Genomic DNA, 19,816 nt, shown 5'->3' on the forward strand with positions numbered 1-19,816 from the left:
GGAGACTCCAAGGCTTAGACCAGCCACAAAGTCATCACCCATGTGACCCAGGCTCAAGAAAAATGACAACTGTTATTCTTTATATTAAAATGCGAGCCCCCCCCCCCAAATTCCCATCAGCGGGAAGCCACGTGGCAGAATTCCCAACGCATGGTGGTTGTGAGCAGACCCATGGACACAAAAAGTAGCTATAAAACATTTATTGAAGGAGAGAGGGAGAGAGAGAAAGAGAGAGAGAAGAGAAAATAGAGATATAAAGAGAGACAGAGAGACACGCGTGCTCACGCCAAGGGGACAGAAAAGGAAGGGGCGAGATGGCGGTGGGAAGGTCAGAGGTAATGGGAGTGGGCGTGGCTTGTCCCTTAAAGCGATGGGAAAGCACAACAACAACCCTTTCCCCAGAGCCTGAGGTTTGAATGAGTGTGTATGGAGGACTGACCAGTGTGTGCAAAGGCCAGCAACTGCAGCTGCTCCTCCCAGACGTTTCCAGCCTGAGGTCACTGCTCACAGTGCTAAGCTAGTCCTTCACCCTGGGCTGTACTTAATAAACGTGCTGAGGTTCCCTGTTGCAGTGGTAGCAATAGCAAAACCCTGCCAGATACTGGCGTGTGTGTGTGTGTGTGTGTGTGTATGTGTGTGTGTGTGTGTTGGTTGGTTTTCTTTGCCTTGTCAGGGTTCCAGGACCCAAGGCCAGCTAGATGCAGCAATATGCAAAAAAGAAGAGGTACATAAATAAAGCCATAAATAATAGACACTGTAACTTATATTGTTATTAGAGAACTTGGGGTTCCCTTTATGGGCTTCTTAGACTCTAATAAGAAGTTTATCATCCTGAATGAGGTAACCCAGACTCAGACAAACATGGTATGTACTCACTCACAAGTGGATGTTAGACGTAAAGCAAAGGACAACCAGCCTACAGTCCATGATCCCAGAGAAGCTGGGCAACAAGGAGAACCCTAAAAGAGACATATATGGATCCCCTGAGAAGGGGAAACAGACAAGACCTTTTGAGAAAACTGGCAGGGGGTGGGGGTGGAAGGGGGAAAGAAAGGAAGGTGGGAGGGAGGAGGGGAGAAGGAGAGGAAGGAGGAAAACATGAAGGAACGAGATACTCAAAAAGGGGAAAGGAGAGAAAGGAAAGAGATATCTTGATTGAGGGAGTCATTAAAGGGCTAGCAAGAGACATTGCACTAGGGAAATTCTCCGGAAACCACAAGGATGGCCCCAGCTAAGACTCTAAGCAACAGTGGAGAGGACACCTAAACTGGCTTTCCTTGTAACAGATGGTGACTACCTTAATTGTCCTCACAGAACCTTCAACCAGCAACTGATGGAAGCAGATACAGAGATCTACAGTGAAGCACTGGGCCAAGCTACCAGAGACCATCCAGAGAAAGTGAAGAGCGATAATACAAGCAAAGGGGTCAAGACAATAATGGGGATACCCACAGAAACAGTTGATCTGAGCTAGTGAGAGCTCACTGACTCTGGACTGATAGTGGGGGAACCAGCACAGGACCAAACTAGGCCCACTGAATGAGCGGGACAGTTGTGAGGCTTGGGCAGTCTGTGGGGCCACTGGCAGAGGGACCAGGATTTATCCCTAGTGTTTTTTTTTTAAATATTTATTTGTTTATTTATTTATTATGTATACAATATTCTGTCTGTGTGTATGCCTACAGGCCAGAAGAGGGCACCAGACCCCATTACAAATGGTTGTGAGCCACCATGTGGTTGCTGGGAATTGAACTCAGGACCTTTGGAAGATGAGGCAATGCTCTTAACCACTGAGCCATCTCTCCAGCCCTATCCCTAGTGTTTGAACTGGCATCTAGAAGCATGTTCTTTTTGGAGGAATGCCTTGCTCAGCCTGGGTATGGGGGAAGAATCTTGGTCTTGCCTCAAAGTGAAGTGTCAGATGGACAGACTTGGTTGGCTCCCCATGGGAAGCCTTACCCTTCCTAAGGAGTGGATGGGGGGGGGGGGTGGATGGAGGGAAGGGTGAAGTGGGAGGAGGGGAGGGAGTGGGAATGGGGATAGCCATGTAAAATGAGAAAAGACTGCATTTAAAAGTCTTAATAAAGAATAATTTAAAGGTAAAATTTAAAGAAAAATTTAAAGAAAAGAAGTTTAGAAACAGCCTCCTGAGGAAGCTTGAGCAGAGTTTCATTGGAGAGAAAGGTAACAGTGCCAGCTAACCTTCAGCAACCACTGGGAGGGACGAGAAGAAAGGAGAGTAGGAGTCAGGCCTTTGGAGTGAGGGCCCAAGAGAGGAAGGTTCAGCAATGGAGGTCGGCAAATAGCTGTGTAGCTGGAAGGGACGAGTTGATTCGTATAGTGAGTGAGAAATCCCACAGTGTCCTGGGAGACAGACTTAGGATCTTGGCCAGAGTCAAAAGAAAAGAGGAAAGACAAGAAAAAGTTGTTTTCCTGAGTCAGTATTCAGAAGTACATGGGCAAGCCACACGATGGAGGCTCTGTATGTGATTACATGGAAGACGGCTTGTTGAGAAGAATAAATATATTATCTCAGTAAGGGGATACTTAGTCCTTCCATCTCCTTAGCATGGTTTTGGATGATTCAGATTTCCTATGAGGTAGACTCCTAAGGTTGATAGGTCGGTCCAGTTGGCTTAACTCTTAAGAAAAAAGGCAACCATATGTAATGTTCTCATCTTTGGAGCAGATGAGAATATCATGTCTCCAGCCAGGCCAGAGGCAGGCCATTCTTTTGAAAAGGAACCAAGCATCATGTTATCTGATTTCAGTTCATGCTACGAAGCGGCCACGGCAAAGCATGTATGTGAAAACAAGCAGAGGAACAAACCGAGAAGCGATCCCAGAAACAAACCAGCATCGTCAACTGATTCCCAAAACAGGCAGCAATCTCTTCAAGAATGGGCTTGAAAAACTGAATATTCAGTGTCAAGGACTGAGATCACTGTCACCCTAAAACAAAAATCAACTCAAAATGGGTCAAAGACCTAAATATTAGACCTGAAACTACAAAAGAAAAAGAAAACTCACAAAAGGGGTTGCACAAAACTAAAATACCCTGCACAGCTAGAGAAACAAACAACTGAGCAAAGAAACAAGCAACAAAAATGCCAGAAAGTCTTTGCCAACTACTTATCTGTGCTGTCAGGGGCTAGCCCCCCTGTGCTGCTGGAGGCTAGCCCCCCTGTGCTGCTGGAGGCTAGCCCCCCTGTGCTGCTGGAGGCTAACCCCCCTGTGCTGCTGGAGGCTAACCCCCCTGTGCTGCTGGAGGCTAGCCCCCCTGTGCTGCTGGAGGCTAGCCCCCCTGTGCTGCTGGAGGCTAGCCCCCCTGTGCTGCTGGAGGCTAACCCCCCTGTGCTGTCGGAGGCTAGTCCCCCAGACAGAGGTTCAAAGGAAATGAAAAGGCTCTAGGATCCAGAGAAGACAAAGTAAGGGCTCTGGTCCTGGCAGAGTTCAGGGAGCTGTCAGGTCTGTAGGGCCAAGGACCTCAGACCCCAAGCCAAGTGCTGTAAGTGGCCACACCACTGTCATGACTGAGACACCCAGGGCCTGCACAGGGACTATTGTCCCACCTGCCTACAGCCAGCACTGGCTGCTGCCAAACAGCACAAGAAACAAAAGCAGCAGAAAACCAACACAGACAGCGTCTCCTGGCCCAGCCACAGTCTCTACCTAGGTAGAGTACCCTGCCAGCTGTAACATAAACACAGTACTCATTTTCCTACCTGCATGCTAGGACCGTCTGTCCATGTCCTTGGGGGCCAAGGGGGAACTCAGCGTGTTGACATGAAGGGACCTAGCTATGTGTTTTTTTGCCTTAAGCTGGGTTGGCACTTGGTTCCCCTGCAGGGCCCTACACTACGGTTAGACTGTGATCTTCACTCATCTGAGCTATTTCCAGGTCTCCAGGGCATAGTAGGCACTATTGTAAGCCCTCTGGAAGCAGCGGGCAACAAGAGATTCTTCGCCCAGCTGACAAGGACCATGAGGTAAGCTGTGCTGTTTGTTATAAGGTGGACCGCCAGCACATCTGACGCGCCCCAGGGCTGGACGCAGAAGGTGATTTCCAGTAAGGTCAATCATGTCAGCCACTGAAGTAGAGGCTCTGGTTGAGGAGGGCCTTTGCAGAGAGAGGGGACAGTCTGTGAGCTGAGGAAAAGATGTGAGCCAGTCTGGCCAAAGCAGAGGAAGGCGGGCGGGGGCTGTGAGGCCACCAGAAAGATTTTGGGTATTTAAGAAAAGTGGGGAATCTTCAGAGGGTTTTAAGAAAGAAGGAATGTGACCCGTTTTGTATAAACATGAAACAGTTCTTAAAGCTGCTGGGCAGGGAACAGTCAGTGCAGGGATACGTGATAAAGCAACTGCCAAAATCCATGTGATCAATGACCATGTGGACCAGGAGGGGGCGACGACCACAGTGACAAGCCTCAGAAGGAATCCTGTGGCTTGGAGCCGGCAGCCACAGCCCCATCTCTTCTCTATGATTCTCCTGACGCGGATCTCTTTGGATGCACAGTTTCTGGCTCATTAGACACAACAGCTATTTAATATCTAGCCCTTTGGCACACCTCTCAGCCGATGCTTAATAAATAATACATCTTGCATGGGGAGAATAATTACTGTGTTCCCTTCACACTCTATAACAATCAGGTCAAAATATTTGATTACGGTGAAGCAGTTCACTTTGGTTGGCACGCGTTAGGAATTATTTTTTACCTTTTCTTGCCAACCCTAATAGACATTTTAAGTTTCATTGCTTCACCCAGATCATCCATTTAGTTAAAAAGTCGGATATAAGATGTGCTGTTACACTTGGTGTGAGATGATCTGGGGCCCTGTCTGTGATCATTGCTGTTACCAACCTTGTGTTTCCGCCTCCTTGTCCATGAGGTGATAGAGTTTCTCTCAGTGACATCCGATCTCTGCCCCATCCTGAACCAGAATTTATAGTCCCTGAAACACTGGCTCTGAAACTCACACCTCTGAAAGGTTTAGGATTTGGGGTTCATATGTCCAGTGGGATCTGAAGCAGCAATATCTTCAATAAAATAATTCACCCCTTTTTCTCCTCATTTAAACTTTTGTTTTACATATCAATCCAAAATCCCAAGTCCCCATCCTAACTCCCCATCCATTCCTCAGAGGGTACCGCCTCCCCTGGGAAGTCAACTAAATCTGTCCCATCACCTCACTGAGGCAGGACCAAGGTTCTCCTGCAGCCCTGTGCCTTGGCCGAGCATTGAGAGTGGGCTATACTAAGTCAGTTCATGCATTAAGGTTAGATCCTGGTTCCACTGCTAGTATTTCCACAAACTGCCCAAGGCACAGCATTGTCACCTGCTCTCAGGGTTCGGTCCAATGCAGGTTCCCCAATTGTCAGTCCAGCGTCAGTGAGCTCCCACTAGCCCAGATCAGCTGTTTCTCTGGGTTTCTCAAGCATGGTCTTGACCTCTTTGATCATATCATCACTCTTCCCTCTCTTCCATTGTATTCCGGAAGCTTGACCCAGTGGTTAGTTGTGGATCTCTGCATCTGTTTCCATCTGTTTCTGGATGAGGGTTCTGGCTTCTCTGGGGTTGTGGATCAGTTGTAGTTATCCTTTGGTTTATGTTTGATATTCACTTATGAGTGAGTACATACTATATTTGTCTTTCTGGGCCTGGTTACCTCACTTAGGATGTTTTTTTTTTTCTAGTTCCGTCCATTTGCCTGCAAATTTCAAGATATCATTGTTTTTTTTCTTTTCTTTCTTTTTTTTCACTAAGTGTTTAAATGGACAACATTTTCTTTATCCATTCTTCGGTTGAGGGGCATCTACATGGTTTCCAGATTCTGGCTATTATGAATAATGCTGCTATGAACACAGTTGAGCAAATGCCCTTGTGATGTAGCATGCATCCTTTGAGTATATGCCCAAAAGTAGTATTGCTGGGTCTTGAGGTAGATTGAGTTCTAATTATGTGGGAAATCACCATAGTGATTCCTACAGCAGCTGCACAAGTTTGTGTTCCCATCAGCAGTTGATGGAGGAAGGTCATTGGCTAATAAAGAAACTGCCTTGGCCCATTTTGATAGGCGATCCCTTAGGTGGGTGGAGTAGGCAGAACAGAATGCTGGGAGAAAGAAGCTGAGTCAGTGGGTCGCCATGATTCTCCCACTCCAGACAGACGCAGGTTAAGATCTTCCCTGGTAAGCCACCTCATGGGCCACACAGAATATTAGAAATGGGTTAGATCAATATGTAAGAGCTAGCCAATAAGAGGCTGGAACTAATGGGCCAAGCAGTGTTTAAAAGAATACAGTTTCCGTGTAATTATTTTGGGGCATAAGCTAGCTGGTGGCCAGGAGCCAGGCGGCGGGGACGCAGCCCCGCCGCTCATATTACAACAGAGTGGTGTCCAACGTGATTAACTAATGCCACGTAAAACCTGAGAGGGCTTAAAAAGGAGAGAGAGAGAATTTAAGACAGCTTTTTGCTGTTTCTGGGTGGCATGCTGTAGAGAGGGTTCCTGATTCAGCAACAGCAGCAGAAAAAAAGCTGTGACATTTTAAAGTGCGGCTTCCTGGGGCTGTGCCGCCAGTGCAAACTCTGGCTTTAAAGCATTTCAATGGCTTTTATGGTACTTGATGTTTGTGTTCCCACGTGGGATCGGAGGAGAGTGCTCTGAGACCATGCCGATGGCTCAGCGCTCCCCACCTGCACCTGGGCAGACGGCAGAATCAGGCTTAGACAGGCGGAAGAGCTTGGTGGATTCCTGCCGCCATACAGAGAGGTGTTTTCAGACTGCGCAGTGCTCTGCATGTCATATTTGGATGTAACTTGGATGAAAAGAGTTTCTGTGCTGCACACTCAGTCTCAGAATGAAACTGCTGAGTGTGGCTCCAATGTGGACTTGCTATGTGCCTGGAACAGTGCGTGCAGCAGATCAGAGGCACAAGCGGCTCTGCCATGTTGGACTGGGCAGGGCAAGCAGGCAGTACCTGTTTTTGACCTAAGAATGTCACAGCTTAGATTCTTAAGCGCTTAGTGATAAAGGCGCAAATCAAAAGTGCTCCTGGATAGTAAAAAATTGCAGATTCACAATAGGACAGATTCAGACCACTAAATGAGTCACAGTGTTGAATAAATGTATGTAGGCTTGGGAGAGAGAAGAAAAAGAATATAAAAAATAAAGTTAATGTCTTAAAAGAAGGGTAAAGTCTTTAAAGAGACAGAGTACAGATAGTTATAGATTAAAAGAAATAAAGGAAAATAAGCCATGTAAAAATGGAAAATTCACAGAGTCTGGATTATGTATATTGTGTTTTCTTTAAAATTTTTGACTGTGAAGGAGCTAACTACAGAGAGACATTTCATTATATGGGCTGCCAAGTGGAACCAGAGTGGATATCATAAGGGTATGACTTCAGAATTTGGGTCTAAGGATATGATGCTTTGGAAAGGGTCTTCTTTTGTTTTCACAGAGGATGAGACGCTGTGGATTGCGTCTATCCCAATATGGTATGATAGACCACGCCCTCCTGAAAGGTTGCTGTGAACACCCTCAAAAAATTACTTCACTCAACTGCCAACTGAGATGACCCTGGCACACAGGTTATACCATGAAAGACCTAATTAATGACACCCCCATTCAGCAGGAAGCAGTTTGGAGAGAAAAAACTGCGCCCATGTTCCCAAAATATTGTTTATAAATGTTCTTTTACATTTAAAGGGGGAAATGATATAGGTATGAATAATTTGCATTGGTATGGATTTTAAGGTCAATTTTGTTACATGTATCTGTATTTCTGATCTTTGTATCTGTATTTCTGATCTTGATTAAGGTATTGTGATTGTGCAGTTCATTTAAAAATGTAACATATATAGGTTGTTAATGGATAATCATCAATAATGGTCAAGCTTGTAGTCATGTTAGTTAGATTTTCTAGATGTGCATAGATATATTTCAGATAGGCATTCTTCATATCTTTAAAAGACTGCAGAATATGGCATTTAGATGTTTTAATAACTTAGGGCTTTTCATGACAATGAGACACATCTGCTCCTGGCAGCACCAATCTACTTTGAGAGGAAGATGGGCATCGAAGAGGATCCTTATGGAGTTTGATAGCCATTTGGGCAAGAAACTGCTCTTGCCTGGACTATTGCATAAACTGGACACAGAGAACCCACAGAGAGAGGACTGCTGAACTTGCCTAAAGGTGAGATGGTCTTTCGGGGTTCCTGACTCATGAAAGAGTCTGCGAGACATTCTGCAGGACACAGCAGATAATGACTGAACTGCCTTTGAAATTTCCTGCTTCATGGAAATGTCTGCTGGATACTATGGGCCTGTAGGCTGAAGATGGATGCCCCAATGGTACAGAGGAACTTTGGGTGACTGTCCAGGCAGCGAGTTGTCTCTGTCATTTCTAGAGTTTGGATTTCTTGTTTGCTTAGGTAATATTATATCCTTCTGGAGTCTTTGATGGAGTTGAAGAATGGATACATAGTTTTAGTTTTCCTTAGTTATGATAAAAGATAAAATAGATATAAATATTGTAACTGTAATTCTTGCTTGATAACTGTTTTGTTATATGTAATCTTACTATGTTAAAGTTAAAGCCTTCCTATTTTTGTTTAAACAGAAAAAGGGGAAATGATGGAGGAAGGTCATTGGCTAATAAAGAAACTGCCTTGGCCCATTTTGATAGGCGATCCCTTAGGTGGGTGGAGTAGGCAGAACAGAATGCTGGGAGAAAGAAGCTGAGTCAGTGGGTTGCCATGATTCTCCCACTCCAGACAGACGCAGGTTAAGATCTTCCCTGGTAAGCCACCTCGTGGGCCACACAGAATATTAGAATTGGGTTAGATCAATATGTAAGAGCTAGCCAATAAGAGGCTGGAACTAATGGGCCAAGCAGTGTTTAAAAGAATGCAGTTTCCGGGTAATTATTTCGGGTAAAGCTAGCCGGGTGGCAGGACACAGCCCCGCCGTTCATATTACAACAAGCAGTGGAGGAGTGTTTCCCTTACTCCACAACCTCTCCAGCGTAAGTTGTCATCGGTGTTTTTGATCATGGCCATTCTTACAGGTGTAAGATGGTATCTCAAAGTTGTTTTAATTTGCATTTTTCTGATGGCTAAGAATGTTGAGCATTTCCTTAAGTGTCTTTTGGTCATTTGAGATTCTTCTGTTGAGAATTCTGTTTAGATATGTATGCTATTTTTTTTTAAATTGGATTATTTGGTAGTTTGATGTCTACTTTCTTGAGTTCTTTATGTATTTTGGAGATCAGCCCTCTGTCTGATATGGGGTCAGTAAAGATCTTTTCCCATTCTGTAAGCTTCCAGTTTTGTCTTGCTGATCATGTCTTTTGCTTTATAGAAGCTTCTCAATTTCAGGAGGTCCCATTTATTCATTGTTGCTTTCAGTGTCTGTGCTACTGTTGTTATGTTTAGGAAGTAGTCTCCTGTGCCAATGTGATCAAGGGTACTTCCCACTTTCTCTTCTTGAATTTCTGTTGAGGTCTTTGATCTATTTGGATATGAGTTTTGTGCGTGGAAATGTATGGATCTCTTTGCATTCTTCTACAGGTTGATATACATTTATGCCAGCACCATTTGTTGAATATGCTTCCTTTTATCCCATTTTATGTTTTTAGCTTCTTTCTCAAAAATCAGGACTTCATAAGTGTGTGGGTTAATATCAGGGTCTTCCATTTGATTCCATTGGTCTACCTGTCTGTTTTTATGCCAATATCAAGATGTTTTCATTACTGTAGCTCTATAATAGAGCTTGAAGTCAGGGATTGTGATGCCTCTAGATGTTCCTTTATTGTACAGGGTTGTTTTAGTTATACTGGGTGTTTTGTTTTTCCATATAAAATTTAGTATTGTTCTTTTGAGGTCTGTGAAGAATTGTGCTGGGATTTTGATGGGTATTTCACTGAATCTGTATATTGTTTTTGGTAAGATTGTCATTTTACTATGTTAATCCTACTTATCCATGAGCATGGGAGATCTTTCCATTTTCTAATATTCTCTTCATTTCATTCTGCAAAGACTTAAAGTTCTTGTCATGCATGTCTTTCACTTGTTTGATTAGAGTTACCCCAAGATATTTTATGTTGTCTGTGACTATTGTGAAGGGTGATGTTTCTCTGATAGCTTTCTCAGCTCCTTTATCATCTGTATATAGCAGGGCTACTGATTTTTCTTTTAGTTAATTTTGTATCCTTCCACATTACTGAAGGTGTTTACCAGCTGTGGGAGCTCCCTGGTAGAATTTTTGGGATCACCAGATCATCAGCAAATAGCCAAAGTTTGACTTCTTTCTTTCCAATTTGAATCCCCTTGATCTCCTTTTGTTGTCTTATTGTTCTAGCTAGAACTTCAAATACTATGTTGAATAGATATGGAGAGAGTGGACAACTTTGTCTTGCTCCTGATTTTAGTGGAATCACTTTGAGTTTCTCTCCATTTAGTTTGCTGTTGGCTGTTGGCTTGCTGTATTGCCTTTATTATGTGTAGGAATGTTTCTTGTATCCCTGATCTCTCCAAGACCTTTATCATGAAGGGGAATTGAATTTTGTTGAAGGCTTTTTCAGCATCTAATGAGATGATCATATTTTTTTTTCAGTTTATTTATATGGTGGATTGTATTGACAAATTTTTGTATGTTGAACCATCCCTGCATCTCTGGGATGAAGCTTATTTGATTATGTGGATGATTTTTCTGATGTGTTCTTGGATTCAGTTTGAAAGTATTTTATTGAGTATTTTTGCATGAATGTTTATGAGCGAGAATGGTCTGTAATTTTCTTTCTTAGTTGAGTCTTTGTGTGGTTTGGGTACCGGGGTAACTGTACCCTCATAAAAAGCATTTGGCAGTGTTCCTTCTACTTCTATTATGTGGAACAATTTGAGGGGTATCAGTATTAGCTCTTTGAAATTCTGGTAAAATTCTGTGCTGAAATCATCTGGCCCTGTGTTGTTTTTGTTTTATTTTGTTTTTTTGGTTTGGAGGCTTTTGATGACTGTTTCTATTTCCTTATGGGTTATAGGTCTATTTAATTTGTTTATCTGTTCTTGATTTAATTTTGGTATGTGGTACTTATCCAGAAAATTGCCCATTTCCTTTAAATTTTCCAATTTTGTGGAGTACAGATTTTTGAAGTATGACCTGATGATTCTCTGGATTTCCTCCATGTCTGTTAATATGTCCCCCTTTTCATTTCTGATTTTGTTAATTTGGATATTCTTTCTCTGCCTTTTGGTCAGTTTGGATGAAGGTGTGTCAATCTTGTTGATTTTCTCAAAGAACCAACTCTTTATCTCATTGATTCTTTGTATTTTTTTGCCTCTATTTTATTGATTTAAGCTCTCATTTTGATTATTTACTGCCATCTATTCCTACCAGGTGAGTTTGCTTCTTTTTGTTCTAGAGCTTTCAGGTGTTCTGTTAATTTGCTAGTATGGGATTTCTGCAACTTCTTTATTTAGTCATTTAGTGCTATGAACTTTGCTCTTAGCATTGCTTTCATTGTGTCTCATAAGTTTGGGTATGTTGTATGGTCATTTTCATTGAATTTTAGGAAATCTTTATTTTTTTCTTTATTTCTTCCTTGACCCATCAGCGATTCAGTTGAGCACTGTTCAATTTCCATGTGTTTGTGGGTTTTCTGAAATTAGTGTTGTTGTTGAATTCTAACTTTAAGCCATAGTGACCCGATAAGACATGGGGTTATTCCAAGTTTTTTTTTTTTTTTTTTGTATCTGTTGAAGTTTGCTTTGTTACTGAGTATGTGGTCAATTTTTGAGAATGTTTCAGGAGGTGCTGAGAAGAAGGTACATTCTTTTGTGTTTGTTTGGAATATTCTATATGTGTCTGTTAAGTCCATTTGACTCATAACACAGTTCCTTTTTTCCTCTGTTAACTTTCTGTCTGGCAGACTTGTCCAGTGGTGAGGGTGAGGTGTTGAAGTCTCCCACTATTAGTGTGTGTGACTTAATGTGTGATTTAAGCTTTAGTAACAGTTCTTTTACAAATGTGGATGCTCATATATTTAGGGTATAGATGTTCAGAATTGAGACTTCTTGATGGATTTTTCCTGTGATGAATATGAAATATCCTTCTTCATCTCTTCTGATTGATTGATTTTAGTTTGAAGCCTATTTTGTTAGATATCAGAATAGCCACACCTGCTTGTTTCTTAGGTCCATTTGATTGGTAAATCTTTCCCCAACCCTTTACTCTGAGACAATGTCTGTCTTTGAGGTTGAGGTGTGTTTCTTATATGCAGAATGATGGATTTATATTAAGGGATATTAGTGACCAGTGATCGCTACTTCCTGTTGTTTTTGCTCTTGGTGGTGGCATTGTGTGTGCGTCTGTCTCTCTTCTTTGGGATTTGTTGCTGTGAGATCATCTACTGCCTGTGTTTTTGTGGATGCAGCTGACTTCCTTGGGTTGGAGTTTTCCTTCTAGTACTTTCTGTAGGGCTGGATTTGTGGATCGGTATTATTTAAATCTGGTTTTGTCATGGAATATCTTGAAAATTTTGCTGGGTATAGTAGTCTGAGCTGGCATCTGTGGTCATTTAGTGTCTGCATAACACCTGTCCAGTATCTTCTGGATTTCATTGTTCCATTGAAAAGTTGGATATAAATTTGATAGGTCTGCCTCCTTTATGTGTTATTTGACCTATGTTCCTTTGCAGCTCTTAATATTCTATCTTTATTCTGTATGTTTAGTGTTTTGATTATTATATGATGAGGAGATTTTTTTTTCTTTTTTTGACCTAGTCCGTTTGGTGTTCTGTAGGTTTCTTCTATTTTCATTGGCATGTCTTTCTTTAGGTTGAGAAATTTTTCTTCTATGATTTTGTTGAATACATTTTCTATGCCTTCAGGTGCAGGCAGACCAGAGTCACTAGTGATCTCTCCTCCAGGTGCAGGCCGGGGCTGGGGTTCTAGTGGTCGCTGCAGTGGTGGGGTATCTCGCACAGAGGATGGCAGTGGATACTGGCTGGAGTGACACAGGAGCTCTTCTCCAGAGGAACTTCTTATGATAGTCTCTGGAAGTCACCGCTCCCAGCAGCCGCCCACCTCTGACGGTCCTGGCAGGGTCACTCACCCACCTCTGATGAGGTCCCTTGCTAGCCTCTGAGGCTCCCAGTGATTGTTTGCCCACCTTTGGTGTTCCCAGCAGTTCATATCCTCCCTCCCCTCCTCCCACTTTTGACAAGAAACGAGGTCTGGCTTTAAAATCACAAGCTCCTCCCTCTACCTCCCAAGTGATGGGATTACAGATGGACAACGCCATGAGGAGCTGGAGACAACATTTCTGTGTGTGATTATCCACATTTTAAAGACAGGAAACAGTTTTGTGCCAGTTCATATCAGGTTTTGCTGCCAAACTGGTCATAGAAGTAATCTTTCAGTTCTAATCTGTTTGGCTTTCAAAGTTACAGATTAAAGATCTTGCCTGAATTCAGCTGCAGATTTATATGATCGTGCGTTTGTATATGTAGCACTTGCACTACAGAAAAGGTACTGAACATCCAGGCAGCAAAGAAATCTGTTCATACAAAAAGTACAGGAATTATTGATGTAACCTTGACTGTGGATGGTGTCCCTCAGGCTGTGAGGTACATATTCTTTCACTAAACGTGGGGAGGACAGAAGCCTAGGAATCAGTCTGAGTCTGGATGATTCTCGCTGACGTGTTTCACCCTCTGGCAGGCTGATCCATACTCAATTTAAAGTAGGTGCTCAAGCCTGACGATCGTGCAGGAGGACTGATTAGCAGTTTACCTCTGTAACAAAGCCGTATAATTTCCCTAACTGTGGTCTTTACTTAGCTCATTTCAAAACTCTTTCTTCTTGTCTGACAACTGAGTTAGTGTAAGAGGCAAGTGTATGAGACTTTTGCGCTAAGACATTTGGAAATTGTGGGATTCATTTCGCAGGCCTGGACGTCTGCAGGAAGGGCGAGAGAAATCTTCACAGGTTGTAAACTTTTGGGATAAGGGTTTACAAACGTTAATAAGTGGCAGTCCCTTTACTTTAAGTTTTAAAATGACATTTGTTTAGTGAGCTGTGCGTGCACACACATGCAATGCATACATGTACGTGTGCCACAGCACACACGTGAACGTCGGAGGATAACTTACAGGGCGCAGTTTTTTCTTCCTCTCACTTGAGGTTCAGGGACTGAACTCAGGACTGGCATCAAGTGTCTTTGAGTTATCTCACTGCCTCTAGTTAATATTTTCAAGATTAAGAAACAAAGTAGCAAGTACCATGTCATGGGATTGGAACATGACCATGAAAATGCTTCTGCTGGATAATTAGAAAGTTATTTTAGTAAAATGATAAAAACCAAAAAAATCCCCACAGAACATAGTTTCCGTAGAAATAAAGCCAACAGTCACTGTTACCCAATAGCAAAAGGATGGGGGGCGGGAAATTCACTCATATCAAAAGTCCTTGTGAAGGTAAATCCACAATGTAGTTTTGCATCCACACCAAGAGCAAGAAAGTCCTGATGCTGTTTTACCCGAGTCTGCTCCTCTCAAATGCACTTCATTTCCATTTTCAAGGCCAGGGATAGGCAGAGCAGAAAGGTAAGATTTTTCTGAGGGTGGGACCAGTACACAGATCTGCTATATGAGGCTGGAGAGATGGCTCAGCAGTTAAGAGCACTGGCTGCTCTTCTGGAGGGCCTGAGTTCAATTCCCAGCAACCACACGGTGGCTCCAAACCATCTGTAATGAGATCTGGTGCCCTCTTCTAGCCTGCAGGTACATGCAGGTAAAACACTCACTGTATACATAATTAATAAATAAATAAACAAATCTTTGGGGAAAAAAAGGATCTTCTGTACCTCTGTTTCCTTCCGTCTGTCTGCTCCTTCCCCACCTTCACTCCATCCTTGCTCAGCCCCATACTCTATGTCTTATTAGTTAGGGTTTAGTCCATTATCATCGTGGCAGGGTGTATGGCAGCATGTAGGCAGACGTGGTGCTGGAGAAGGAGCTGAGAGTTCCTTCATCTTGACTTCCAGATAACAGGAAGACACTGGGTGTGGCTTGAGCATATATGAGATCTCAAGGCCTGCCTCCACAGTTGACACATTTGCTCCAACAAAGCCACACCTCCTAATGGTTCCACTCCCTTTGGGGCCCATTTTCTTTAAACCAGCACACTCTGCAGATGCTCACAGGGCACAGTCTAATGCAATTTGGCTAAAGGGTTTTGCTCTTGGAAAACTAACTTGCTTCTATATATTTGATTTTTCTGGAAAAAACTGATCAAAACCACATTCTATTGTAATAAATACTAATGCATATGTTACCTTTATATCCTTGTTCTGTCTCCCTGAGATCAATTTTGGTTATTGGTTTGAAATCAGTGTCCCATAATCGTATACAGCCGTCTCGCCCACCAGTAGCAAAGCCTTCTTCACAAGCATACATGCTAAAGATTCCAGCCTGTCAATTAGAGGAGGTAACATTCAATTCTGCAATCTCTATAAATGCCACCATTGCTGAATCGCAATGATTAAGAACAGAACAAAACAAAACAAAAGCAGATGCTGTGTTTTCTGTTGACATCTGACAGCAGATCAACACACCTCATGTCAGCTAGATCACTAAAATTATAGCCACCACCAGGATGCAAAGTAATTCCATTAACACAGCTAATTTGATAAGAGTGTTATCCCCACTGCCCAAAATGCCACTTATGAATAGCTTGGTTGAAGCGGATACAGACTCAAACTCCCGCGTATGACAAACGAGCCTTCTAAAACAAAGACATGACAAAGGTGCCTCATTTCAGTTCTAAAGTAACCCAGTAGAGACACAGACTGAGGGCACGAACACTACGCCTTTGACAAGTGTAGGGGTGCCTGAGGTGCCACCTCAACCGCTCAGGATGGGGTTACTCCTGACAAACTGAAAAGCACAAATAGCATGACTCCCTTTCCATGTCTAAAACACTTGGAATCTTTAAGTTTGAAAACTATTTTACTTGATTTATTCAAAGATGTTACTACTGCATTGTGTCAACAAAATATCCAGTGTAAAGAGAGATATTGTGGGAAATCCTTCAGCCAATAGTCTTTTAGGTTCCAGCCCATTTGGGGCATGGGCTGACATACTATAAGCACAAACAAAAAGTGCATTTGGACTTTTTCTGCTGCTGGGTTCGGTTCCCAGCTTCCAGTGCACACAGAGGACCGTGGATGGCTACCCTTACTGTTGAGTTTTGTCCCCAAATAAATAAATGTTTGTTATTCTGATTCCGGGTTCATACGCCTACAGAGAATCTGATGACCGAGGCAGCTCATTCAATGGATGAAAACAAACTTGACCTCCTAATTGTTTTAAGAGTCGTTTGGCAATGAAGCCAAGAAAAATAATGGAAAGAAACCTTGAAAGTATCCAAACTGTTTCACTGAGCTGCCTGAAGTTTTCTTTATGCTAAGAGTAATGAGGTCTAGGGAAGAAGATTAATGACAGAGGACTTGCCTCGTGTGTAAGGCTCTGGGTTCAATTCCCAGCACTAAAAAATAAAGTACTGGGGAATAAACTTGAAGATATTAAGATAAAGCATTTTTATCCTACTTCTATTGTACCTTTTGTGTGCTAGGGACTGCACCCTGGTCTTCTGTGAGGGGAGAAAGTGCTCGTAACCACCGAGCCAGGTCTCTAGTCCTTATACTTATTATCTTAAACAAAAACACAAAACTTGACATTGATGCAACACTCGCGGAGTATGCAGTGAATATTGATCGCTATGGGCCCTTTCCTCTGATTTCCCTCGTCTCCACTTTCATCGTCTCATCTGTAGTCATCATTTTCCTCTGTGTCAAAAGGCAGCAAAGAGCTAAGAAGCAAAGTCTGCCCTTGTTTTCACAGAGCATGGAGAGAATGGTCATTAGTGGCACCCGCTTTTCTGAGCAATATAACACTAACCGAGTTGATGCTCCAGCACTTCGGCAGATCGAGGACACTCTCCTCACCACCTAGCGCAAACCCAGCATCCATCCACATCCCATCTAGTCTAGCTACCCGCCTTAAAGTGGAGGCAACGATGAGAATCAGCCTGAACCCAGGGAAGCAGGCTGTGACGCTAACAATATCCTAGGCTGTAATTTAAGAAGGGATGATAGGCTCTAGTCTTGTATCAAACTACTTCTAAAGAATAAGGCTAATCAATCAATTAATAGTTAAGGCAAAGACTGATTTGGTAAGTTTTTCTTTCAGGTAGCAAAAGCAACTTGAGAAATCTTCATGGATTGCTTACAACTGTGTGGTGACGTCTTCTGACCATAAAGCAGAGGGAAGAAAGAGGAGAAGTGTGGCCCTATCGTATTCAATATGCCACCTCGAAGCTCCATCCAGCAATACTCACACTGTGTGCCCCTTGAATGGTTCGGACCAGGGTGAGCCCTTTCCAGACGTAGATGTCCCCGTTTAAAGCACCAGAGTATGTGATGTCGTCTTTGGCACAGGCAAGGCAAAGGATAGTCTGAAGATCTCCTGTTTTGCCAAATATTCCTCTTTTTGCAGTCAGGGCATTTCCACACAATGTCCAAAACTATGGAGTAATAAAAAATACATCCCAAAATAGAGTACAATATTCATCATTGATATTCTCAGGAATTTCTCAAGATATACTTTATCTGAACTAAACATACATAAATTGTGTCTTGGTGAAAGTGGGCAACCATGAAACATTTCTGCATACCTCTAGAAGCATGAGAAAAACCAATAATAATTTTTTTAAAGTTTAAAAGCTCCGAAATTTCAAAACTTTAATGTTTAATGACATTATAGAAGATGACTTCAGCATTCACAGAATGGAATTGGGGGAGTCACACTCTGTTTACTCTTTTATCAAATGAGTATAGATTTATTGTAGAAAGGTTCAGAAATATAGATAAGTGTAGGAAGGAAGCCAAGTGTGGCAGCACATGCCTGTAATCTCACACTTGGGAGGCAGAGGTAGGAGGACCATTGCACACTGGAGACTAGCCCATGCTACATAGCAACTTCCAGGCTAGCCAGAGCTATATAACAAGAGCCTGAATAAAACATGTAGCATATATGTGTGTGTGCATGTGTGTGTGTGTGTGCACGTGTGTTTGTGTGTGTGTGTGTGCATGCACATACACGCACACATATGTTAGCACATTATATAAAGTAAAACTGAGATTAGGAATAACTTCTCAATACCATAACAATATATCATCTAACCTTTTGCTTGTTGATTTGTTTGTTTTGAGACAGGGTTTATCTGTGTAGCCCCTGATGTCCTGGACTCATTCTGTAGACCAGGCTGACTTGGACCTCACAGAAATCTGATTGCCTCTGCTTCCTGAGTGCTGGGATTCAAGGTGCTTATAACCACCGCCCAACATTCAACTAGTCATTTTAATATGTATATGTCTGTTTTAAAAATTGCTTTCTAGACTGGTTCGTGAATTTGGTTAAAGCACGGTGCCAATAAAAATAATTGCTTTCTAAGCAAAGTGCTACAATTTTTTTTTACCATAGCATTGTTCACAAATGCTTCTAAATACAAATGGTATTTCCATAAAGTCAAATATCACCCAGACGTCTCCATTTTACTTGCAGAGATCATGTGGAAGATGGCAAGCACAATGCTTGAACCATTTGTAGATAACAGAAGGGACATGCCTATGGTTAAACAGAAACCCAGTACTTTCCCTTGGTGCAGTTTCTGATGTATGAACTGGCCTAACTTTGGAGCCATTACACAGCCCTCACGGTCTCCAGATGCTTTCCGCATCTGTTGTTTAACCTCACAAATCGCGTGAGCATAGGTTAAGACAGATTCTGTTACTGTTTCCATATGGGAGGGAGGGAAAGCAGGCAGAAGTACTTTGCTGAAGACACGGATTCCTGTAAGGTTTCTACACGAGGAGCTGTGGAAACGTTGGCCGCCGCTTTGAGAGCTCCACACTGAGAAAGGGGACATGTGAAACACAAACAAGGATTTCGTGATGGCATATTCAGATTCTGCTCAAGAGGCAGGGCCAATGTGAAGCCACAGGAATCAGGTTACAAAACATGGCATGAGCAAGAATGGGATTCATGGTGGGCAAGAAATTGCATCTCCCTCAGGAGAGCAAGATTAGCTGTGAGGGCCAGGAACGTATGAAAGAAAAGCAGTGTCTGCTCTAAGATGTTGTGTCTGTGCCTGCAGGGGAGGAGACGGTGGTCCTTCAGAGCGCAGTACCGAGGGACTGGCCCATACAGTCCTGCGCTGATGGCACCAGCATGATGGTGGTGGAATGAACCCGGGCAGACACACGATGGCAAAGATCAGAGCATGTGTCCAACTATTTGCAATGCTCAGATGAGCAAAACACAACATTTCTTTGGGCAGTAATTTTGCAAAACGGTATTGAAATAAGTACAAAAGGAATGAAGAAATTTGGAAAAAACTAATTAGGTACAACATTTGGGGGACACTAACATCTTAAATGTGCACTTGGACACAGATGATCATCGCATGCCAGAGAAGTTAGATCCATGGTGACACCCAGGCAGACATTCCCCTTCTCATTGTGCTTTCTCGTGTGTGAAGATGGAATGGAGAGAAGCTCTTTTGTCTCTTGACGTAAGACATGGATCTCTGGCATGAGTTAAATATTTCTACATGGCAACCATCAAATACATAGATCATTATCCCGAGACTGGCTGAACAAAGACTGTTCTGACAAACCAGAGGGTTTTAACACTTACATAAAACATTTCAAACCATCAAATGACTCTCTTAAAAGGCATATATAAATGC

At 42.7% G+C, this 19,816-nt stretch overlaps 1 protein-coding gene across 2 annotated transcripts in view; it reads right to left on the reverse strand.

Annotated features, from left to right (window-relative positions):
- Nucleotides 1–19,816, reverse strand: part of Eml6 (EMAP like 6) — a 269,547-nt gene that overhangs the window by 123,500 nt on the left and 126,231 nt on the right. For both annotated transcript variants that reach the window (XM_041669902.1, XM_041669901.1), the window contains exons 6-7: nucleotides 17,405–17,590; nucleotides 15,342–15,477 (exon numbers count right to left, since the gene is read on the reverse strand). In XM_041669902.1, the coding sequence (XP_041525836.1) occupies nucleotides 15,342–15,477; nucleotides 17,405–17,590 (322 nt within the window). The remainder of the gene's footprint in view (nucleotides 1–15,341; nucleotides 15,478–17,404; nucleotides 17,591–19,816) is intronic.

The sequence above is a fragment of the Microtus oregoni genome, unplaced genomic scaffold, assembly GCF_018167655.1.
Source record: "Microtus oregoni isolate MIOR12 unplaced genomic scaffold, Mior012 000019F_ref0000042, whole genome shotgun sequence".
NCBI lineage: Eukaryota > Metazoa > Chordata > Mammalia > Rodentia > Cricetidae > Microtus > Microtus oregoni.